This window comes from Parus major, chromosome 10, assembly GCF_001522545.3.
Source record: "Parus major isolate Abel chromosome 10, Parus_major1.1, whole genome shotgun sequence".
Classification (NCBI taxonomy): domain Eukaryota; kingdom Metazoa; phylum Chordata; class Aves; order Passeriformes; family Paridae; genus Parus; species Parus major.
In genome coordinates this window covers 13,284,735-13,309,595 of record NC_031779.1, presented here as the reverse complement: position 1 = coordinate 13,309,595, position 24,861 = coordinate 13,284,735, and the positions used below count along the sequence as shown (strand labels likewise).

General features: G+C 41.7%; 1 protein-coding gene across 1 annotated transcript in view; it reads left to right on the top strand.

Annotated features, from left to right (window-relative positions):
* AGBL1 (ATP/GTP binding protein like 1) overlaps positions 1 to 24,861 on the top strand; it is a 223,800-nt gene that overhangs the window by 121,485 nt on the left and 77,454 nt on the right. Inside the window, exon 18 of the mRNA XM_033517031.1 lies at positions 16,896 to 17,056. Coding sequence (XP_033372922.1) covers positions 16,896 to 17,056 — 161 coding nt within the window. The remainder of the gene's footprint in view (positions 1 to 16,895; positions 17,057 to 24,861) is intronic.

The window sequence follows — 24,861 nt, the reverse complement described above, 5'->3', positions numbered from 1 at the left end:
GTGAGGGGTGGTGGAAAGCAAACCAGCACGGGCAGTGCCTGTCACATCTGCTGCTTTGAGCTGTTACCTGCTGCTTGCAGGGCAAGGGAGAACAGCTTATCCCTTGTAATGTTTCCTCCTTACTGCTCATGCGATGTTTATTAAAAGGTGGAAAGGAACTTTCATGTCTTCTTAACATGAAATAACATGTCTTCTTCTTTCTCAGCACAAACATTGTAGGATTTAAAATTGTGTGGATAGATTTAGTGGCAGGGAATACAGGGCACAGCAAGACCATTTCAGATGGGAGATGGAGATGTGGAGTCAGACCCAACTGAAGGTCTGCTGATGCAGAGGTGCTCAGCATCCCACAGATGTGTAAATGGTGCTGGTTCATGCCCTTGTTCCTAATTACAAGGCTATACCTTGCTGTAATGAATGTGATGTTGACTGGTGGAGTGTGGATGGGACCTTTTGTGAGTCCATTGTTAGAAAAGAGAGCTCTTATCAGGATTTCTCATGTTTATTTTTTTTTTAAGCATTTTTGCTACGTTCTCTGAGGAAGAAAATGCTTGGATAGATTTATGAATCCATGTGAAAAAGTTCTTAAAAGAGGGACAGCCTGAAGAGGGATCAAATTATTGTGGTAGAGATTTGGCTTATTATCTGCTCATATAGCCCAAGAATGAGAAGCATGTGGCTCTTCTCGGTGTGTTTGGAATACATAACTACAGTCCAGATGGCATTTAAGGTCAGGCTGGCTTTGCTGGAGATCCTGACTGGTTGAAATAAGGGAATGTAAAATTCTGAAGAGAGGCTTATTTCATGAAGACTGAATAACAGATATTTCAAGCCCCAAGGTGCTTCATTAAATATCCTCTCTTTCCAGTCAGTTCCACTGATTTCATTTGAGAGTGTACAGCTATGATAAACTGAATTAAATGTGAGCTCTCATAACTCCTCACCCAGAATCTACACCTTAAAGAGCTTCCAAAAAGGCAGAGTCAGTAATTGAAGGCCTTCTCCTTTAAGACAGCCAGAATGCTCCCAAGACAACCAGAAATGTTTTACCTATATTTCTCTGTCAATATTATTGAGCCTTGGCATAATCTCAAAATTCATCTCATTTATGTATATGTTCTTGAATTTAGAAGGAAAAGAAAAAAAAAAGAAAAAGAAAAAAATAAAGCCTTAAGAATTTTTAATTCCATTGCCCATGGCACATTTTTTGTACAACAGCACAAAATTATTTGTTATATATACAGAACTCAGCCTCTCTATATAGGGATTGTAGAGAATTTTCTTTCCACTTGAAGGGAAAATCGGTAGTAGGGTACATGGAGAGAATAATTCCAGGTGTAACCCATGTAATGAGCTAATTTGTCTGTGAGTGGGTGCTTAGTCCCTGTGAATAGCTGTGCCCACAGCTCTTGCAAACCTAGTACAAGAACACTTGGGGACTGAATAAAGTCTTTACCTTCACTGATTGCATGTAATCCTAATTGGGTTTTGGATGCACAGCAAGCTTAGTGGCACCAGACAGCACAAGTTTATGATTATGCATGATATCAGATGCATCATCCATTGCTGACAAATGTACTGTCTCCACACCCAGACAAAGAAGTGAAAAAGAACAGGTTATATTTTTCCTAAATCGTTTGCCAATCATTTTTGATTTTCATTAGGAGTCTGAAAGAGTCTGAGTGATTGTACTGCTCAGCATGGCTTTGTGGGAAAGGGCTTAATTTTTATGTTTCCATTTAGTGAATTTTATTGTATTGTTTCTTAGGTCATTGATGAATAAATCATAGTTACACTGAAGCAAATGCCTGGGAAATAAAAAAACAAGTCTGTTTTACTCCTTTGTATGTATTAGGGGTGACAGGTATTGCTGAGTGTAATTAATTCACTTGTGAAGGACTGAGATCTGCATGATCGTGCTTTCCCTTTTTAACACTAATCACTAGAAATTGTTAGCACAGTGTTAATAAATGAGTGAAGACTGTGAGCACAATTTACAAGAGAAATAGATATGAATCTGTGTACTTCTATTAGCTCCTGCCTGTACTTTCCTGACTCACAGGAGGTGAGTGTTTGTACTGGTGGAGTGTTTGTGTGCAGGAAATGTTTGTGAGTGCAAACTTTGCTGAAGACTGTGACTGAATGTGGGCACATAAATGAGTGAACTAGCTCAAAACACTTTCTCTCACACCTCCAAGTATGCAAATGTGCACTGCTGTGTCTGTACATGGCAAACATGTTATTTTAATTGTGGTACCTGTGTCTCAGAAATGTGTCCTTGAACATTGGTGGTTGTCAGTCTGAGACAGAACTTTTCATGTGTGCCCTTCTCTCTCCTTCATCCCCACTGATATGTCCTCTATTAGTAGCAGTTAAAAAAGTCTTTTGGTTTTCTGTTGTTTTGGGGTTTGGTGTTGGGGTTTTTCCCCAGAGAAGTTGTGTGTAAAGAGCTTGGCAGAAGTGGTATTTTCTTGAAAGCCATGTCTAGCGCTTTTTTCCCACTGTCAGCCAATTATTTCCTTTAGTGCCTGAACATAAGACTTGCCAATAAAAGTCCCAAAATAGCTTCTCTCACTATTACTAATGTTTGCCAACAATAGCTAGGGAAAAGAAAACTAAATCCATTTTTGTATCTGGGTTCTAACATGAGGTAACCCTGCAGGCTTTAATGAAAATTAATTCGGTGCCTAAAGTTAAAGGCTTATTTCTACTGGAAATTTTTTTTGACCAAATTCAAATCTGACAGTGGAGAGGTGACAGGTGTTGGCTCCTTATGGACAAGAAGGTGCCAGGTAAGTGAGTGCAATGCAATGCAGTGAAGTTGGGCTGTGGTTTGGGATGTTGTAACCTTTAAATGGAGGAGCGTGGAACAAAGCTGGGTATGTGCCAGTCTGGGCTCCATCCACAGCAGAGATCTTGCCTGAGCTTTCTTCAGCATCAGGACTGAATGTGAAGGACTGTAGAGCTGAAGTGGAAAGGACAGGCAGGTTCAGCTCAGCTAGGGATGGACAGACATGTTGAGGGAAGAGTTTTTCTTGTCCAAGTTACAGCTTTGGCAATATTGCTCATCTGTAGTGGTGAGAATTTGGAGCCTGCACTGAGAAGAGTTAAGTGCAGTCCTAGCAATGGGAGAAATCAAGTTAATTCCAGATATCTCTCCTTGCCAGCCAAGCCTGCAGCTGAGCAGGGTGAGCAGGCCTGTGAAGGATGGGCAGATTCAACCCAGAGCCCAGGTCACTAAGCAGGTCCGTGGTGATGAAGCAGAACCAGGTCAAGCCAGGAATGCAAACCAGTGAATCAAGATCAGGTCCAGTGGTGGTGACTGGATCAGCCTAGGAATCTCTGGTGGGTCTGCAGTGACAAGGAGGGTTCCCAAGGGAAGCCAGGAACTCAGTCTGACGGGAGTCTGGACTGATGAAGCCTGTGGGCACGATCAATGGGCTGATGTGTCTGCTGCTTTTGCTTGGGAGGCAAAACAAATTCAGGCTCCCAGTCACTGTAATAACATCTGTTCTGATAGCAGCAGGCACCTTCCAGTGTTACAAACATCCTTGAGCATCACCACTCTCTCCTCAACTCATGTGGCTTTTTGGTCCCCTGACTGCCTCTGAAAAACTGTGATTGCTCATTGTCTTCTTGAGCCTATCCAGATTGCACCCCTGTCCATCCCTGGTGTGTGGGACAGCACCAGCTCTTCATCCTACCTCGTATCCTGCTATCCAGCTTCACCTGTGGACTCTGGAGATCCTTTGTCACAGTGGCTCAGGGGACGGGGAGTTCATCTACCTGAGGGAAGGACTTGGTCTCAGAGCAAAGGGGAGAAGCAGGATGTGACTGAAGACCTTCCTGCTGTCCTGGCCTCAGTAGTATCTGTCATTTTGTTCAAGTTTCATGTACTGCTGCCTTTTAATTACAGAACATAAATGATACAAGTTCTTTTTAAACCAGATTCTTTACTGTGGTTTTACAGTGGAGGGCTTTTTGAAACCTAATCTTTATTTCTTCTTAGTCTCTGATTTTATTTTATTTTTTTTTTTAATAAAATATGGCAGAATTCCAGATTAATACCTTCAAACAGCTTTGCTCCTATCCATGAGAGGTGAAGTGTGAGAGGTAAAGAGAATTGTGGGCTCTCTCCCTAGCTCTGCCAGTGCCCTTGACGAGGTGCCTTTGACTAGGTTACTCCTCCTCTGATTCAACATCCCTGCTTGCAGCTTGCAGTGCTGCTCTCCTACCTCCCAGAGGGTATCCTGAGATTAATTGAGGGATGTATCTAAACGGCTTTAGCATGCAGGCTGAAAGTCACCAGGGACAAAGCTGTTACTAGGGCAGGAATAAAGGTCAGGCCCTTGCTGACATCGTTGTCTCAATTAATTAATACACTAATCTCTATAACTCCTCTTCAGCAAATATAATTTGGCCTCAACCCTTATTTTGTTCATTTTTTTTTGTGACTTAGCTTTGAGAGAACTAATGAAAAGACCTTGATGGAAAAATCCTGCTTTTTAGCATATACCTTCCCCTTGACCAGCTCTATCACTTGTTCCCTCCTTGTTACCTTTTGCTCCTGTTTGTCTGAGGGCTTTGCAGAAAAGTCCCCTGGCCAGTTAAATGGCTCTTCATGGCATACCAAAAGAGACTTATCACTTAGTTCAGGTTCTGAGGAGTGATAGCTGATTGCTTCAATTACTAGGAAAACTGTGTGGAATTGATTGAAGGGGGAGAGTTAATATTTTATCCTATTTTCCTGTGGCTATTTCCTATGGGAAGTGCAAGACCAATTCTGGAAAACATTAGGAGGAAGTGTTTGTTCCCCAGCTGAAGGGCTGAGTCACAATCTGTGAGTGCAGGAAGGAGCTGTCAGTAGTTTGGGTTCTATGACCACATAGCCCCGAGGCTCAGCATTTTGGGACAGCTGTTTTTGAACACAGAGTCTGCCCAGGATCTATTAGGGATCGCTACCAGCATCAGAAGATGCAGCAGGGCTTGGAGAGGAGCAGAAGGCAGAGTGAGTGAACGTGTGTGGTGAAGCGAGCCATCCTTGGATGGGCAAGAAGGAATATTCCCCCCAGTGCTTCCCACTGGGAAATCAAAGAAATGAAGAAAATCTCTCCTTGTCTTCTGTTCAGCTCTTAGTTCTGGTTTGTTGTACTTTCCATTCCTTTGTGATTACATCCATGTCTCAGTCAGGTATTGTTTTCTGCTTGAGTTGGGAACATTCCCTAAAGCTGTTCAGAGTGCACAATAGTCTTGTTCTCTTTCTTAGGCCAGTTTTAGACTGAATTTTGGCAGATTACACAAGTGTGGAATGTTTACTGTCCTGTCTTACATCATCATTTATCCTGTATCATTTATTTTTGCTTTAACAGAGTCTTAGCACTGTCAGTCTAATATGCATCAGAGGTTGAAATGTATTACCATAATGCAGTGCATGGTGGGTAATCCCATGCAAATTGTTCTGTGCAAAGTCGTGCTAAATTATGTTCTTGGGAAGAAAAAGGCATGAAAACAAAGGCTTTTTTTTCTTTCCCCTTTTCTTAACTGTTTGTTCTGTGGATTTCTGAGCAGCTGCCAGAGGCACAGGTTGAAGAGAGTTGTTTGACATTCAGCACCACGTGCAGTGATGCTCCTCCCCACAGGACGCTGCTGAAAGGATGGAGTTGAAAACTGCTCTGGGTTTTCTATATGTCTCTGTGATGTTTAGTTTTAAAACATTAATAGCTTGTCAAAGGAAAAATCTGAGTGAATGTTGGAATAGCACAGTAAAGAGGAATGCCTTGACGCTTTTTTTATCTCCATTGTCTCAATCTCCTCATCTGTAGGAATATCAGTTTTTGTGAACTTAAAGGGCTTCAGATGCCTCTTGGAAGAGGCAGTTCTGATCATATATAGTGTTGTTTTTAGATCTTTGTCTTCTTTGTTCTCTATTACCAAGGTTATTTTCCTGAGAACTGGCTCCTCAGTTCCTCTGGAAGTCCAAATGGAAGCAGTAATCCTCCTTTTGGACACAACACTTGATTGTAGCAGAAATGATTGCAATGTCACAAACAGAGGATTATCATTTTCAGTAGAAATCATAAAAGGACTTCTAAGAAAAGGCAGCATGTTCTTATGCAAATTTTCTCAGGTAGCACATCTGCAAGATGAAAAATCCTGAGAGCCTGTGATCTGGAGTCAGCGTCTCCTCTGCTGATAAGGTTTGTCTGCTCTGCTGTGAACGGCCAGTGGATTTTCAAGGACTCAGAAGCTTGTACTTTGTTTTTACAAGTCTTCTGTGCTTCTCACCTGATGCTCTCTCGAGGTGAAACATTTTTCATTTGCTTTCTCCATCTCTGAAAAAGTAAATGTGGACATGTCCATGTCAGAACAAGGGGCACTGTGTGCTTATGTGAGGGTCACATCAATTACCCCACTTGAGAAAGCTGCCTTTCCTCACCATAGCTCTGTGGCTCTGAACCTGTCTCCCTTTCTTCAGTCTGTTCTTCACAGTCTTCAAAGATTTTCTTTGTCTCTGTCTCTCCTAAAACGTAGAGTGTGCAGGAATTAAACTGACCCTGTGCTGGTAGTATTAGAGAAGGGGAAATACTGACAGGTGGTTTGCAAAAGTTTTTATCCAGCTGCCAGTTCTGACTGATGTTCTCCTTGGCAAATAGATCCAGATGTGTAAAATATCTTCATGCTCCACATCAGCTCCTCGTGGATAAGCACCACAAGTTCCTATCTCCTGTAATAAAGCAGAAGCTTTGTTTTGATACTCATTTTTGCTTTCCTTTTAGTAATAATTTCTTCCAGTAAAATGTAAGGTATAAATATCCAGCATCTGTGTCTTAGTGGCTCTCAGTTTCCTTTGTGCCACTGGACATGTGGGCTGTGATGAAATGAGCCTTTGGGCTCTGAAGGCCTGCAGACCCTTGTTAGTGGCTAATGGCACTTGGTTCACCTGAAAGGACCTTCTTGATCTTTGATTTCTGACTGTGGATATCACATCCCTGGGCTCATTGCAGGATGTCCTTCCCAACCCAGCTGCTGAATGAAATGATTAGTAACTTGCCCTTGGACTGTCTGGTGAAATCTCCCTCTGACACAGCTTTCTTATGGATTCTGCAACTTTCTATGGTGTTATTGTATTACATGTTCATTTTGTGAACCTGTATTAAATCAGAGCAGACATCAAAGAGGGTCCTGCAGTATTTTTGCCTGAATTACCCTCAGTGTTATCAGCCATTCTCCAGGTGACTAGTATAGACTATTCAAAAGAAAGAAAGAAAAAAAAGGGTCATATTTTCCCTGTTATTGTCTATTTCTCTGTTAAATGTGACAAGCAGCAAGAAGGGTCCTGTGTCAGAATGATTACACTGACACCTGTAAGAGAACAGCCAGCAAGCTCCTTGCTTGTACTTCCATCCTCCCTCTTCAAAGGGAGCAGGCACCAGGCTGGGGGAAGCCCTCTCCTCTGCTGTGTCTCTTTCCTCTGATCTGAGCGGGGCAGAGATGCTTTTTGTGCTTTCCCATGTGCCTTTGGCTTGGAAAATCAAATGCCTCCTTTGTTGTTTTAGAAGTGCTAATACAATAAATTGTAGAATCATAGTTGCTTCCTGTCACTGATGCTGAGGTTGTAGGGAGGGATAGGTGGGAAGGCTGGCTTTGATGGTGTTTGCTGAAGGTGACCAAAGAGAATTTGTGATATGCAAAAAAGAAATTAGCCTGGGGGAGCCATTTATAATTTAGGTAAAAAGTCTCAGGTAGCTCTTGACATGTATCAGAATAAGGGGATGGATATAGAAGGCATGAAAGGTTACAGTAATGAAAACTGAAACGTGAGAGGAAGGTGCAGAGCTGTGGATTGGTCTGTGTCCCTACCTCACACCTGTGAAGGTCTGTGTGAAGGCCTATTTAAAGTAAGTTTTTAAGGAGACACACAGAAGGCCTTAGGATAATCTCTTCTGGACATTTGCATGCAATTATTCCACCATGGAAGCTGCTGTGTGCCATCTGATGTGCCCAGAAAAGCCACCCCCAGGTGGAAGCTCTGCTCTGAGGCCATTGGCAGAAGGATATGAAGGATTTTCTGGAAAGCAGACAGACCTGGAAGAAAGAAATAAGCTTCTATGCTTCAAGGTGTGATTTGGAAAATAATAAGGGACTCCAAGGACTGGAATAATAAGAATTTGTGTAGGCTGAGATTTGGATGCATTCTGGAGCCACTGGTTCCCTGGCAGAGCTTGTAGGCAGCCAGGATGGGAACAGAGCAGGATGCTGTGGGACCATGCTGGCTGCTTTGTACACAAATCAGTGCTTGCACATTGTCTGCTCTCAGTATTTGATTAAGGTTGTAACTCACAGAATTAGGTGAAGCCCAGGGTTTTTTTTCCTGTAGGAGTTGTAAGGAAATTAAGATATTGAACTACTAAAAAGGAATCTTTAAAACTGGCCTGCAGACTCAGCAGTTGACTGTCTAAACCAGGTTCAATAAGGTAAATAATCATAATTATGATACTTTATGTTTAAAAACTTGATGTCATGAGAGAACCACCAATAACACAGCCACAGGACCTGGACTAACACCGGCAGAAGGAAATGCAATGACTGAGAATATTAATAGAATTGATAGGGCATTGATAATATGATCTTTATTTTTTTTAAATACAGGAGCTAGAGGAAAAATGAGAAATTAGTATATAAAGTTTCATTCATGGCTTTCAAGGGTGAATCTAGGCTAATTTTCATGCAGAATGGTATCAGTGGGCATTCCCTGATGAGCAATGGCTGGTGAAAGAAGAGGCTTCCACAAAAAGAAAAAAAAAAAAATCAAATTTTGCCAGTTATGGAATGAGAACTAAAAGGGTCTCTGTGCAGTCAAAACCAAGTTAAAAGCATGGGAAAAGTGGGTAGGAAAAGGCAACACTGGGATGGAAAGAAATGTAAGTTGAATCCAGTTACCACTCTGTGAATGGGTGCTGGTCAGTATTTATAATTTGAATGACTGGAAGGCAAGGAGATAATAAGATAATAAGATCTGCTGCTAGCAGCTGATGCAAATTATACCGTGGGAAGAAGGGCTGAAAGATTGTGGGTACTAGAATGGAAGATGAAACATAGGCAGTGGCAGGGTGCAGCGTGTTTGAAGGAATAGTTTAAAGCATTCAGACACATGGCTGGGCTCTGAATTAGCTCTAACCATTCAGGAAAACATAAGTAGCTATTACAAAGACAGCTTGATAAAGATGTCTGTGCCATGTGCAGCAGCAGCAGCAATAAAGAAAAAAAGTGAGTAAGATGCCTGTGTGTGTGAAGAAACAGGGAGCCTTGGAAGATGTTCTAATATCCCTGTAGACATGAGTGGTAACACCTCCTGTGGAGTACTGTGTGTGTTATGGGTCATTCCTTTGTAAGAGACAAAGCAGTGATATACATGGGCTGGAGGGAAGAGATGAAAGTGTTTAGTGGCCTGGAAGGCAGCTTCAATCCGGGGAAAGCATTGGGGATGCTGGAGCTGCTGAGTTATAAAGGGAAGGAGTAAAGCTCAGCAGTGCAGGGAGCACAGCAGCGTGTGGCAGAAACAGCGAGCGCCGGGCTGGGGGAGGCTCTGCAGTGCTGGGGATGCTTGGAGGCAGCACAGCAGGGAGCAGAACCCACCTGAGTTCTCTGCCTGACATTGCTGCCAGGCTAAAACACAGTCTCAGTGGTTTGTAGGCTCCATGGTGATCTAGTGTGGCAGCAGAGGGATGGAGACAATGTGGGGTATCGTGCTGGAGCAGCTGGGCTGTTCTCTGAGTCGTGCTGTCTTGGCTGTCACTAAATCTGTTCTGGTGCCTCTGTCCCTGTGCTGGTGCAAAAGTGAAAGGTTCCATGATCCTGGTGTCTCATTTTGGATGGGGAGTTGAAGCACACTAACCTTACTCTGTCGTTTTGGTCAATAAATATTTCTTATCTGGTGGGAACAATAGAATGTACTTGTCAATTTAAATGCTTGAAAAATGCGGAAAAAATAACAAAGTGTTGTGTAATGTAATAAAAAATGTGTGTCACCATTCCATGAAGTTAAGATGCAACAGCTGATTATTTGTATAACACACAGTTAACCTGGGGATCCCCACTGTGAATGGCATTATGAAGATAAATACCTTACTGAGAGTTTTTAAAGTGGGTTTGACACTTTGAGAAGCATCTAGGTTTACATTAGCCAAGATAAGTGTAATAAATCATTTTTGCCAACGCATGTGATGATCACCAGCCGTGTTTAGAAAATTATTTTACACCCATAATGAAATATGGCCAAACTGGGTAAATTCATAGCTGATGAAAGGGCTGGGGTGGGCCAAGAGTCTGCTTGCTTTTCTGTTCATCAGAATTATTTATGGAGGCAAACTTTTAAGTGGAAGAAGAGGGGAAGAAAAGTCATCCAGGGATTAGGCTGCCAATTTAGGATTTGAAAAATTTCAGCTTCTTGCTTTCCCAAACTGCTTTTAGAAGCTAATTCATTTGACACAGATTCTGAGACATACTTACAACCCCACCTCACACCTAATCTCCAGATACCTCATGCTATAACCTGTCTGTGACTTGTTCCACGTTCCACAGAGTTCAGATTGCAGGGAAAGGAACATGTGTGAGAGGAGGTAATGATGAGACTACTGATTGGTTTTAAGGCACCATCAGATACCAGTTAGCCTGTTGGAAATACTGGGAGCATGGGGAAGAAAGGTGCTTTCTTGAACAAAGCACTTGATAGCCTCCAATAACTGGTAATTGATTTATTTCCTTGCACTGCCTCAGAATTCCTTGAACACTCCCTAGTTCTGTTTCTTGGCAGCTTAAGTATCCTGGAGCAGTATTCTTTTTTTTTCTTTAGAATTAGCATGTTGGGGTGTTTGATGTTTTTTTAAATTTTTGTTTTCTTTATTTTGTTGGGGTTTTTTGTTTGTTTTTGGGTTTTTTTGTTTTTTTTTTTTTTATTATTATTATTTAAAATAATGGTGTCACCCATGGCATTGGTTAGGTCTGCTGTGAAAAGATTGCTCTCTGGACTGTCATGTCTTCACTGGATGGTACAGGCAGGCTTCTCCTCCCCAAAACTCTCTGCAGTCCTCAGATAGGAACCTGAGGCACTCCTGATCCTGTTGCTGGGAAACACTGCAGATTCCACTAAAGTGAGCAGTTCTGGCCTGGCCTTCACTCAGCCTCTTCAGTGCTGTTTGAAATGACATTGTGGGACAAGGAGAAATGCTGTTCAGTGTCTGCAGAGAGGGATAAGCTTAGTCCAGGTTCATCCAGGGCCTAAAATAGGTCCCCAGCATGTCACAAGGAAATGAATGGGACAGAAAACCAATGTACTGCTCAATTTTATTGGAAAGCAAGAACTCTGTAAAGAATAGCATCTTTCTACATGGTTTGTCTGCATCGGTGGAAAATACCCTCATTTGTCATTCTCTTTTGGTTTCCAACATGACCACCCATCACAATTATGGCCCAAATAAAAAACAGACAAAATCCAAAAATCAAACTGAACAAAAAAAACCAGAAAACAAAACAAACAATAACAAAAAAAAATACAAAACCAAACAACAAAAACACACACAAAAAGAGCCCAAACCAAAAAATGTTATTGTGCTATTGCCTGTCCAACTACTACCTCAGTGTGTGTGCAGTCTTTGAGGAGGTGGAAGTTAAATCCACATGCCATCCTGTGTAGTTAGCAAATTGTTGGCATAAAGGTAACAGTGTTGGGGTAGAGTGGCCAAGAAAACACAGAGTTTAGGTGCAACACTGATAGAATTTGGCTCTTCTGACACATGATGAACTTGACATGTACTGTGTCATTTGTGGGAAATGATTAAGGAAAGGAGAAAAGATGCTAAGGAAGGAACAGAGAAGGAGAAGTTCAGGAAGGAGAAAAGCATGGAGGAAACAGCTATGGAAATACAGCAAAGGAAAGGGGAAAGGTGTGGAAATGGAAATGTCAGACAAATAGCTAGTCAGTGGAAAGAAGGAAAAAGCCTTTCCTCACAACACAACTGGACAATTCATAACCTAAACAACTGGTTTTTCTAGAGAAATTGGTAGCAAGTTTTTGTTTGTTAAATCCCCAGTTCTTCAATGAGCAGTTTGTTCAGGACTTTCTCCAGCAGACTGGAAGGAGAAGGTATTTCATCCTCCCTTTCAGTCTGTTCCCTGAACAGTGTTGCCTATAACATACATAACTTTTAATAATGAAAGAGCCCATTTGAATGATTAAAACAATAATTACTTCTGTGCTGTTCAAGTTTGCTCAGCCAAAACACCAGCTGAGCTCAGCAGAAGTTTTGTGAGGAGATTCAAAGCAAGTCAGGCCTTTTCTCCTCACCATGTGGGCAGAGCACCAGATGTAATGAGGACAGATGTGCAGAGCAAGGCACACTTCCCCAAGGGTGCCAAGGTGGTCAAGGTTGCCATTAGCTTTCTTCTTGTTATAATTTCTCTGTATCAGCATCCATTGACCTCAACAACCCTTCCTTCTTTCCCATCCTTTTATCTCTCCCATCCTTTTATCTCCTGGTTCTGACTCCAGTCCCTCTCATCTTTCTTTCTAGAAATTTCTGCTAGCCTGCTTTTCTTTTCCTTGCATCTTCAGCCTTTTCCATTTGCTTAAACCTCTTAAAATGTTTTGGCCCCAGTTCCCATCCCCTTCACTTCGTCTGTTTTGCATGCCATTCCTGCTGCTGAGGGATCTTTGGGAATGAGAAAACCTGGATTATTCCCTGCTGTCCCAGTTGTCCAAATAGCCAGTTCCCCAGCAGGTGTCTGTGTATTTTCATTCACAGGGGTTGAAAGTGCAGTAACCTTCAGGGCTGGCCCAAGCTAAAATTAAGGCTGCAGACACCAAGCAGCAAATGTTTCATTCAGCTCCCTAAATTTGTCCTCTAGAGCTTCCAAATGGTTTTGATTAGTATTCTGAGGGAGAGCTCACTGATGGAATTAGTGAGAAACCAGACTGTCAATTTATTTATACCCGGCCTTAGGGCATAGCCATTGTGCATGTGTAGAGCTGTTGAGATGCAGGGAGGATCTGTAAGTGTGGGTGTGTGTGTTGACTGGAAGTGGGTTTGCAGGGAAAAGCTGTAGCCCCAAGGACTGAACAGTGACCTAAAGCAGGAGAAGCTTCAGGTCATTGATGTGGCCGTGCTCTGTGTCAAAAATCTCCTTTAGGAAAAAATTGATCCCTCTGAAATTTTCTGTCTATTTGTATTTATTAGTATCTCCCAGCTCTGATTTTACTGTAATTCTCATTACCCTTGTGGAGAAATCTCTAATTTAACTTCTGGAGTCTTTCCACCTCCTTCAACAATATCTGTGTTACAAAACTATCGCTGTCTTTGCCTCCTGGAGTATTTAAAGCACATAAGTAATGAATAATAAAGTTTTTCCATTACATTGTCATTTAGCCTGGGAAGTATTTTCAGGGCAAGCTGAGAGATATTGGAAATATTTAGTTGTGGATATTCATTTGATGCACCAGTGCCGAGCATGAATGAACTGTTTCTCCAATACAATTTGATTAATTTTGTTTAGGAGAATTTGTATTGACAGTGTTGAGGCCAAATGATAAGTCTTTTATTCCTGTTCCCCTGTTTTGTATTACAGTGGAAAATAAATATATCTCAAACTTGGACTGTTATTAAGCATCACCTCTTCCCATTCTGTCTGTTGCAGTATGAAAATGTGAAAAGGGTTTAAGAAAAGTTTTTCAGCTCCATTACTCTCTATAATAGCCAGGAAACAATTAACCTGTTACCCCTTTACATGATGTCTGCAGAAGATTATTTCATGACAGGGCCCAAAGGACCGATTTGCATTGTGCAGTGGAATGTGGTGCATGAAGCTAATGCTGGTCCAGACTTGTACTTTGATGTAATGGAGAGCAAAACCTGTGTGGAGCCTTGAGCTGATCATTAAAGTAGGTTTAGTTAGCATGTTTCTGAGGCTGGACTAATTAAGACTGATGAGCTTGTCTGAAGCTTTCTGGTGCAGGGGTGCTGCTTCCTCCTTCCTTTTGGTGTGGGACACTGCACCATGCTCCACAGCGATGTGACAGAGGAGGGGACAGAGCTGTAAAGCCTTGTGCCAGAGAAGATGGGGTCACTGAGAATGCAGGCTGGCAGGACACTGCAGGGGAGGTGCTGGCAGGCAGAGCAGCTTCCTCCTGCACAGCTGTGACAAACAGACCATGTATTGTCACTTGGTAACACCCAGACAGCTTCCCTGCCATGGAGCTGTGCTTCCTACCAGCTTCTCAACCAAAGCTGAGTGCATCGCTTCTGCCTTTCTTCTTTCTTTGTTTCTTACAGGATATTTTCATAGAGTTATAAGCACAATCTCAAAATTTTTGCAGCTGGCTGCGCCACATGGGAATGCCTGGAGGTCAGGCTTCCCTTTCAGTAATGCAGGACTGATTATTAAGCACTACACCAGGTCCTGGCATTGCTGGCAGATGCCATCAATTACATTAGCTCAACGTGTCAGCCCTGTCCCAGCTTTGGTTTAATAGCAGTCCTGTTCTGCACCTCCAGCTTCTCCCTCTGCTGAGAACTGAGGAGGGAGGAAGGAGAGAGAAAATTGCCTGAGTTAAAATAAATAAATGTCTGTGTTTGAAGTGAATAAAGTATGCTAACAGGCAGTCCTCTGGCTGAGTTTCTTGCTGTTACTCCTGAGCTGTCTAATATCAAAGTAATACGGGTCCATTGTACAGCAGCTGGGTTCAGTGCATGAGCAGTTACTGTCTCAGCCTTCTGAGGTGTGTTGCAGTGTTAATATTATTATTAGTTTTTGCTCATAATTTCTTAAGACCTCTCCATATTCTGACTAAAGCTCTAGGGAGTCATAAAGCCACAGTCTGAGTTTCAGCTCAGGCACTGTTTGCATCTCCTTGATAGCTGTTTAGTATGTTGCCTTTATCTTAGAAGCAAGACCTTGAGATGCACCCCAGGGAAAGCCTTGAGATGTTCTTTGTATTTTTTGCCCCTAAGAAAATTACTGTCTTGCTGTGGAAATGACAACTTTTTTCTCTGAAATGTCACCACTTCTGCCTGCCGGTTGTAACTCTGCCACACTAAAATATCTTAAGTCTTTTAAAGTAAAATAATAAAACATTTAGGAATCTATTTAGAGATTCTCACATCTGAGTTTTTTCATAACTGAATATTCACATTGTTTTGTGTTAATGACCCTCAGTTCCCATAAACTTTTCCCTCCATTTTTGTTTTTCTTATAAATTATTGCTGCAACTTTGTGTGACAAAGCTTGTGTAGAAGTGAATAGGAGTAGAGTCGAAATGATGTAAGACATTTTCCCACTGTGATAAAAACCCTTAAGAGACTGTTCAGAGGGCAAAAGTCAATTTTCCTGCAGCCCTAGAGCCTGCCTAGCACTGAGGCTGTTTCCTCAGACTGTGTGTGCTCTTCTGAGCAGGTCCTTGCCTGTCCAGATGCTCAGAACATGTTTGAGTTCTGGATTATGTTCATCATAACTCTGGATTCTTGCTTTGCTCATAGGGCCTCAGGAAAGAAACTGAATTACAATATCTTGTCCATAGGAAAATGCACTTGTGATCAGAGAGGGAGTTTTTAATGCCAGATGATATTTGCATATGCTGGACCTGCTAGGAAGGAAGTTATGGTGCTGCTGTGCAATAGTTTCTGTCTTCTTACAAAAATGTACCAAACAACTCCTCAGGAGAGCTGCAGACATTTATGTGTGAAATCTCTTCTTCCTTCCATCCACCTGTGTGGTTTTGGCTCAGAAATAATCTTCCAGTTATTCAGAGGTGCTCAGACCCGAGTATCCCAAAGCATTTTACAAATATAACTTTATATAGGGAAAGGGCAGAGCTCTGTCCCCTGTCATGGATTACTGAACACATTATATTTTATAATATAAATTATAATGTGTTCAGTACCCATGAGCTGCTCACTAACAAATATCTAGAGGAGAGAGATGTGCAGGCTGTGCTGATGTGGAGCTCACACCATGCTTAAGGCCAGGGCTTATTCTGGACTCCTGAGAGTTGCTAAGGAAACAGCCTGGGAATGGAGCTGGAAATCTCACAGAAGCTTGGCTGCAGAGATGATTTTTGATGCAAAAACACACAGGACTGTTATTGGCAGAGGCAGATGGTCCAGCCCCGATGGGTGATGGGGTCTCTAAGTGCCAAAGATAAGGGAGTCTGCAGTTTTAGTTTCTTTTTGCTACATCTGAGCTTTGTTTGTCTCCTGCCCTCCTCTCACCAGATGCATGAAAAGCCATCAGTTACAACACTGACTTACTCTGATGCAGGCCCTTGGTGTAAAACCAAACACAGACTATTCACAATCAGCAAGGATCCACAGCTTGGAGAATTCCTCTCTTAAAAGATGGAGTTGATAATCTAAAACCTGTTTGTGCCACCAGCTTTTAACAGACTGAGAAATTCCTTAGAGGTGTTTGTTATTTTGCAATTACTTTGCAATTGATTTTCTTAAAAAACAATTCATAACTTGTTAAAGATCTCTTCCTCTCTTTTCTCCCCGTGTCCAGTTCCCTTTTCTATCTTTGCCACTACCTAATGTTTATAATCACAGGACTTTATTTTTTTCCATTACTTAGGTAGACAGCTCCTCTACAGAGAAAAAGAAAAAAACTGGATGATTTGTAAAAGTGGATTTGCAGTCAGATTCTCCTGGGGTCCAAGTCTAATTCTTACAATGACTTCTGAAAATTTATTTGAGACATTTAAACTATTTGCCTCTGTTTGCCCTGCTGTAAAACAGAGGCTATTTTAGGATAGCTTCTGTGGACCATGTGCTGTTAGTTAATTTACAGATGATTCTTTGGGGAAACTTCCACGTGTTGGAATCATGGAACCTTGTTCCTCTCTCCATCAGGGCCTGCAGCTGGGGACACAGGAGCTGGAGGAGATGGGAAGCAAGTTTTGCCTTGGTTTGCTGATTCTGCACCTCAAATCCCTGCCCTGCAGCAAGGAGCTGATGGCTCAGGCAGCGCTCCTGCTGGATCTGGAGGAGGAGATCACAGACCGGGCACAAAGGTCAGTGACTGTCGTGTCCAGAGGGCTCTGCTGTGGGAATTGAGTTGGTGGGTGTATGTTTTGGGCTTAAAACTGCAGAAATGTACTCTCCCTATGGCTGAGATTTGCATCTTGAAAGCTGCAGTGTATGGAGAGTAATTGGAATTTTGATGTAATTGTCTCCCAAAGAAACTACTGAAAAGGTGGGTCCATGCCCTGCAGCCACCCATGTGGAGAAAAAAGGTGAAAGAGAAGTACCTCTTCTTTATTTTCCAGTGATTTTCCATTTTCCTATCAAAACTGCTTACTGGAACATGGGGATGGTACTGCCCCAGAAAAACTCATCAGCAGGAAACACTTTCCTGTGCACTGTGACATGGGATTCTGTCCTCCACGGAGAGGATCTCTTATAAGAAAGGCATCATCTAAGTGCTGCACAGTAGGGAACAAGTATTGCAGATTATAAAATGACACTGATAGCATGATTAGGAAATTGTGGGCCTCATACTGCAGGTATGTTCCTATAAATTCTTTCCTCACTGCATGGAATCCTTTAGAGCATAGATTTATGACTTTCTGATGGACAGAAATAAGTTTTGGTCCCACTGCTTATTTAGGACATGCTTTTCCAAATTTCAAAATTAATTTATTTGCTTCCTATGTTCAGTGGGGGGTATTTAAGAGAGTTTTCCCCATTATAAATACAAGAGGAATTTGACCTGGAAAAGTGTCTGAGTAGGAGATTATTCAGCTTGAATTTGTGATGAAGCAGAAATACATAATTTCTCTAGGCCATCCTCTCTTGATAGTGCTATGTGCATCACATATGTTTGCAAGAATGTTTTTCCAAGACAAATGGAGAAAGAAGATTTAGTGAAGTGACATGATTTGAAGCTCCCCGATGGCTTTGCTATCAAAGAGCTCTCTCAGCTTCATCAATGAACATCAAGTTTTTTAGTTGCAGAAATACCCCTGTAATTTATAGCAGACTTCTAGTCTCTCCCCTGCAGGAACATTTACCCAACATTAGCACCACCTGTTCCTCATGCCAAAACCCATTCTTGCAAGCTTGTTCACAGTTTTAAATGTTTATGAGGAACAGTTTAAAAAGAGGGATAAAATGTGGAGACATTCCTTTGGATTATCTGTGCTCACTTCTAGTGTGAACATATAAATGAAACAATTAAGGTGGATGCTAAACACCATGTTGTGGATAGCCATCCAAAAAATCATTGCTGTGTCATTAGAGAGAGCTGCTGGAGCCTAGATAGGTGGATGGTTTGGGGATATAAATCAAACTCTTACTTTTGAACTGCAGCTAGAAGGGCCTTTACATGAAAATATTGTATGGGAAGAAAAACATCAAACCTGACTTCCCTCACACACTGACAAAAAGCCATCTGGTCACAGTAACTCAGTGAGCATTTTCTCTGATCTCTGTAGCCTTCTGTTACTTTTTCCTTTCCCTGACTTCATATTAATGGGAATTCATGCTATTTATCCAATACTGTGTGGTAGTTGATCAGTACAGAAGGAAGATCTCTAGTGACAAATATTTTTAAAGAAGTTAAAAAAGATAAAAGTTCTCTTACTTTATAAAACTCCCATGTGTTCTCAGTAGCTGAAAACAAAGTCTTCTACCTCTTCAGGTGCTCATGGTGGTGAGCACCTCCATGGCATCCAGGAATGAATGTCATTGTTAAAAGGCAATTGATAGGTTGTTGTTAATTTTCACTTCACTGGGTGTAATTGCAGGTTTGTGAAATTTTACTAGCTTGGATGTAATTTGTTACCATTTGCAGACCAGGTAAGCAGCTGAACTGATAAACCCACCCAGAGGTGTCATACTGCAGGAGCTGCTTGCAAAAGGCTGGGTGAAGGAAGAGACAGGGACCAAAGTGTTCGCTAGCATATTCTCTTTAAGAAAAAAGAATTCATGGAAAATGCTTGTGCAGCATATTGATTCTGATTCAGAAAGTTAATACTTTCCTCCCATGTTTCTCTGAGCTTAGCCAAGAGAATACCATGGTTTGGTTTTAGTGGGAATATTGGAACCAATGGAAGAATGCAGAGGGCTCACTGATACAGACAGGAGGGCAACTATTCCTACATCCCTCTTTCTCCTCACAGGTTTAGAAAAAAAAATATAAAAAAAATATTATTCTTTATCAAAACATTTCTCTGGAGGAAGCTGAGGGTGACAGTTTAATATTAGTCTGTACATATTAAGTCTAATCAAGTTCTGCGAGGTAGCACCAAAATCTTGCAGCTTCACTGCATATCATGACATCAATGGAAATTATACTCCACTGCTTCCTAGGATAGACCCACCTTTGTGGGTTTGAGTGAAATGTTTGTAGTTTAAAATTAGCTGTGTTTTCCTGTGTGGTTACCAGAAATGCACAGTATCCTTACATGCTTTCTATACTTTACCTCAGAAAGCGTGAGTAGGTGTGGATAAAAATACCCACATTTCTGTGTACCTTTGCCAAAGCAAAATCAGATTTGGGGATTATTCAGGTGTAACACAGGAAAAGTTCTGGGTCGTCAATTGGTGATTTTTTTTTTTTTCTTAAAAGCTTTAAATAGTGAACAGCAGTGACTTTTTAACAGCGTACAAGCTATCCCTGTTCCAGAAGTCTGCAGTGTCCTGGTCCCAGGAAATGATATGCATGACAGATATTTAAGTGGGAGGCAATAGCTTTTACTGTAGCTAATGTTTTCACAGTAAAATGTGTCCCAAAAGACTGTCTTGCTGATGTGTCTAGAAAAAGATACAAATATGAGTGAAGCTTTCTATATAGCAGTATTCACCAATATTAAAAGAAAAGATTAGTATTGTTCAGCCTGGATGAAAAGGCAAGCTTTTCTTAGTTGTTACGGTTTTGTTTTGTGGAAATCAAGCTGAAATTAAGCTGTGAGCAGTCTGAAGTATTGCACAGTGCTGATGTTAAATACATCTATCTCAATCTAATGTGTTTTCTGTGTGAGGGTTTCTGAGTGCCCATCTCTGTAATACTCTGGGTGACAGGTCAAGCTGTGGAACAAGAAGTTAATCCAGCACTGGATAAAGCTGACTCCCAGATGAAATGTCTCATTGCAAAGGTACAGAGATCAAAAGCTGTGGAACCAGAGATCTCTTCTGTTGTGAAATCCCTGCAGTTCATGTCCTGCATTTGTCTCTCTTTGCCCTGGTGTCTGGTGTGCGTGGCATTGACTTGGCATCTCAGCATCTCCCTGCGACAGCAAACATTTTCACCTGTCAAGGTTCATAATTGTTTGTGTCCTTTAATTTTCCTCTTCAGGCTCTCTGTGCTCTGGGTGTGCTGCAGCCTTATTCTCTCACCACTGCTGTGAGAGGGATAAAGGAGCAGGCTGGACCCTGCTTCCCTGGAATAAACTATTTGCTGTGCACTTTATGGAGCTCTGTCAGAGCCAGTGGTCAGTAAATTGGAGCAGTAATAGCTGTCAGGGAAGTGCCTGCTCTGATGGAGGCATCCTGGGAGACTGGGGGATTTCTCACACCAGATCAAATCCATTGTGCTCAGTGTGCTGTCTCTAATGAGCCCAGGAAAGGTGAAAGAAACCTTTAGCAGACCTAAATAAACACGGTTTGGTGCACAGACAAGAATTTCTTCCTGTTCCTACTTCACAGTCTGTCTTTCCCCTTAACTGTCTACTGCAAAAGGAATCATTCACAGACATGAGTGGGGCAACATCTGGAGTAAGTTCACAGCAGAGGCAGCGCTACCTCTGAGAATAAACTAGAGAGCTTCCACCAGTGGGGCTGTGTGGTTAATGGGACACATAAATAGAGTATTTCCCCTGAACACAGGATGTCCCAGGATACCATGAAGTTGGCCTAACAGCTCTGTGTCTCTGTTTTCAACACGTGGCAGCTATCTCAGGAACTTGCCAAAAATGGAGAAAGTACAAGGTACAGCACAGAAGATGCATTAGAGCTACAATGTGTGATGGTGAGGAAGAAAGGTTAAATTGCTCCAGGCAGTAGTTGTTCTTTTAATTATCAACTTGTGCTTCTGGGACACATCATATTGACTCAATTCAGGCACTATCACCCTCCTGTTACACAAGATCTCTGTAGGGACTCAGTTGTTGTGCCTTTTCTTTTCACCAGTGATATTTGGGTTGTTTTCTGTATTGAAGAAATAGCCTTTTTTTCCACCAGCATTGAATGGGTTTGATCTTAGGGACCACTCTGCCAAGATCAAAGGCCACGTATGTGGAGAATTTTCTGGGCTTTGCAACCACTTTCAGCAAACAAAGCCATGTGTCAGGTGCTCATACAAGCAATTTATTCTGCTCTTTCTCAAACTTGGCCTCATAAGACATTTTGTATTGCCATGCCCTAGAAAGAATTACTGATGTTTCCAGCATCCCACCGTGCCTTACAGTCAATTCTGGCATTCAGAAGCTTTCTGTGGGGAAAGCAAAATGTGGCTTGTACTTCAGACATCGTGTTTTTTGATAATAGTTTTCATGCCTCATTTCCTATAAAAGTAATTAAGTTTTAAGTGACTGCTGTCCAGGTAGCTTCACATTTGTCATGACCACAATGAGAATGGGAAGTGACTGTTGACATAAAGCAGGTTTGAGAGAGACAAGGAGCAATCCTGTCCCTCTCCAGCATCCTCCCCTTCTTTCTTGTGATTTAAACTGATGGCACATTTCTTAATTTTCTTTTTTTCCCCAGGCCTCCAAGTTGTGCTAGGAAATGTTTTGCATACACTGCAGCAATTGCAGGCATTTGTTGTGAGACATCTCCGGTGTTGAGGCAGATTTTCGTGCAGTCATTTTCTGCTGACTCAGACATTATTTATCTCCTGTGTTTCTTCATCATTTCTTACCTTTCTTGAGCAGAGCCAAATCTCTTTCCACCCCAGATGGTAAATATGCCTAGCTGTGCTATTAATCAAAAACAGAAGGCTTAATCATTGCTCTGTTTCTTTGTCCAGATGTAATCTCTTCATCTTCCATACAGGGAGCAGACTTGGATGGGTCAGTGTATGGATGGCAAAACCAGGAATTGACAAGAGGGATTTGCAGATCATTTGGAAATGTTGTGCTGTTCTTCTACACCACATTGATGCACCATCATGATCCTGGATAGTATTGAACTGTTGAATCTCCCATCTTTTCTATAATGCACTTTCCCCTGATTATAGCTATGCAAGCAATTTCACCCATCTTTTAAACTGTGTGGCCGAAAGGTGATTCAGATCAAATGAAAGTGATTTTGTGAAAATGAAGCAAACAAAAAAAGGGAAAGTTCAAGCAACAAAAAAGGCAGCTGAAGCAAAGCATGCTCACTTCATTTGGGGCATCCTTAGTGCATCTCTGAACAGCAGAAATGTGTTGTTACACCCACGTGCAGTGATGGAAAATGGTTCCCCTGCCCCGTGGGATGTATTCCTACAGGTGAGTGTGGGTGCCAGTGTTACATTGTTTTGGTTATACATACTGAAACAAATCACAGCACAGGGTTTTGGTGCAAGACAGACCCTGCACCATCCCCTCCCAGCTCGGGTGTAGCAGCAGTCACAGTGCCCATCCCGAGGCAGACTGGACAGCTGCACTCTGGGGAGCCCTCTGACATAGGGCTCAAGGTGAAAATGCTCTTTCATCACTTAGAGAATCTAACCACAGCAGGAATTATTTGACCAGACTTAATTCAGGTTTTTATTTGACTGGAGTTCCATTTTCCTGTGAGTAAAGATTTGGTGCATTTTTAACCTTGATCATCTGTAGACATTAAATACCTTGTGGCAGCTTTCAGAAGAGGAGGGTGTTTATTGATTCTGTTTTTTGCTTAGTCACAAATTTTATTGCTGGTAAAGGAATTTGAAAATTCTACTGTTATATGAGCATTTCTGGGTGAGGTATTTTTGTATTTGGATGCTGGAGAGAAAAGTGCTGTGGGAATGCATTTACCTAAGTAAGCCAAACTACTTTGTCACTTTGGTGCAGAACACAGGGCAAAAGGGGTTTCTATAATGCATTTCATAAAACACTTGTGAGAGCACAGTCTAACATTAATTCAGTATGACAGGTGTGAGAGTGGCTGAAGCTGGGCTTTGGCTTCAGAGCAGTCTTATGTTGCTGTAACCATTTAGGATCAGTTCAGGAAATGCTTTAACTCCTGACTGTTTTATAACACTCTACAGCAATGTTTCACACTGGTGTTCCAAAAGTGGTACCTCCTTGTACTCCCAGGGTCTGACCTAAAGAATTGCTGCCTCTGCTTTGAGAGGAAGAAACTCAGATATCAAGTTTGGATCTATTACAGATTTTAGATTTTATTGTTTTTATATGTGTCGATAATCTTGTTTTCAAAATAAAAATGTGAACCTTCTTTTGTCAACCCCTTCATCCTTCTTATCCTTCTCTCTTCTGTGCTTCTCCTTTGTTATTGAGAGAATAGAAGCCCAGAGAATTCTTTGGAGGCTCAGCCAAGCAATGCATCCTATAATGAATATATTTGGTATTCAGAAGGCTTTCATGTAGCTGTTCACAGGTGAGCCGTTGGAATTCAGCAACTTTTCATTAACACTTTCTAGAGCTGTCCCTATTTTCCTCCTATTGATTTTTATTATTATTATTATTCTGAAATGCCTTGCAAGCTGCTCAGCTTCTGTTGACTGTTATCAAATGCCAGCTCCAGTTATGCCAGGCTGGGTATAAGTATTCATGCTCATTTCAGAGGTAATTAATTTATCCTTTTTTAGCTAATAATAGCAATTTAAATAGATGCAGAAAGGAAGGAGAGGAAAAGAGCAAATGGGAAGAGAAAGAGATCATAGAAAGAACTTCAAACATGCACAGAAGCACTGCTTGCTATTGTATCTGTCTGAGGTTATTCAAATTACCATACTCACACAGATCTGACTGGACTACAGATAATGAACTTGTATATACCCAGCAGAACAAATGGGCTCTGCAGTGCCCTTTCTGTGAGGCATATTGCTATGGTGCTGTCTGGCATTAGACATTTTGGTATTGATTAGGAGCATCTGTATTTCTCTGCTGCAGTCTTTCTCCCTGAAGATGTAACTTGAAATATGAAAGCCACTGGGGCCCTTCACATGCTGAGATAGAAAAATAAACCTGAGGGCTATCAGGGGCTCTGAGGTTCCCATTTATGGAGTGTTCTCCAAAGCAATGCATTGGGAGGGGTGCACTCTTTTCTCTGAGGTGGCCCCAGGACACTGCTGACACCAGAGCAGAATAGATGTTTCATTGTTGTTTTTTTCTAAGAGGATGCAAAGGGTAATGGGAGAATCAGTCTGTTTAGACTATTGATCATTTTGAATGCAGGCAGAGGTGGGATTTCAGGTTGAATGTGTCACAGGTCTAGTGCTGAAGAGCAGGTTCAGAGCAGTATGTGTAGCCTTTATATGGAATATATCTATACTGCAGCAGCAGCTGAACACCAGTTGCATTAGATTTAGAGCTCTGGCACAAGATCAGGAGGAGAAAACTTTGTCAGTGCAACTCTGCTGGTGATCCCTGTCCTTTGTTTTCATCTGCTTGACATTACTCAGAGGGTGTGGATGCACAAGGCATAACTGTAGTGGGAGTCCTGGTGTCTTCATGTGGGGGTGAACCATAGATAAACACTGTGGTGTTTAAATGAAAATTTAAATTAAGGTTTAAATTAAATTTAAATTAAGGTTGTTTCAAGGACCTTGGTTATTTAGTGTTTCCTTGTGGAACTTTTCCAAATGGTGTTCCCAGAGTCCCAAAATAACTTGAGACTTGTGAAAACCAGAGAACAGTCAGATTTTTCACACCAGTACATGCTACAG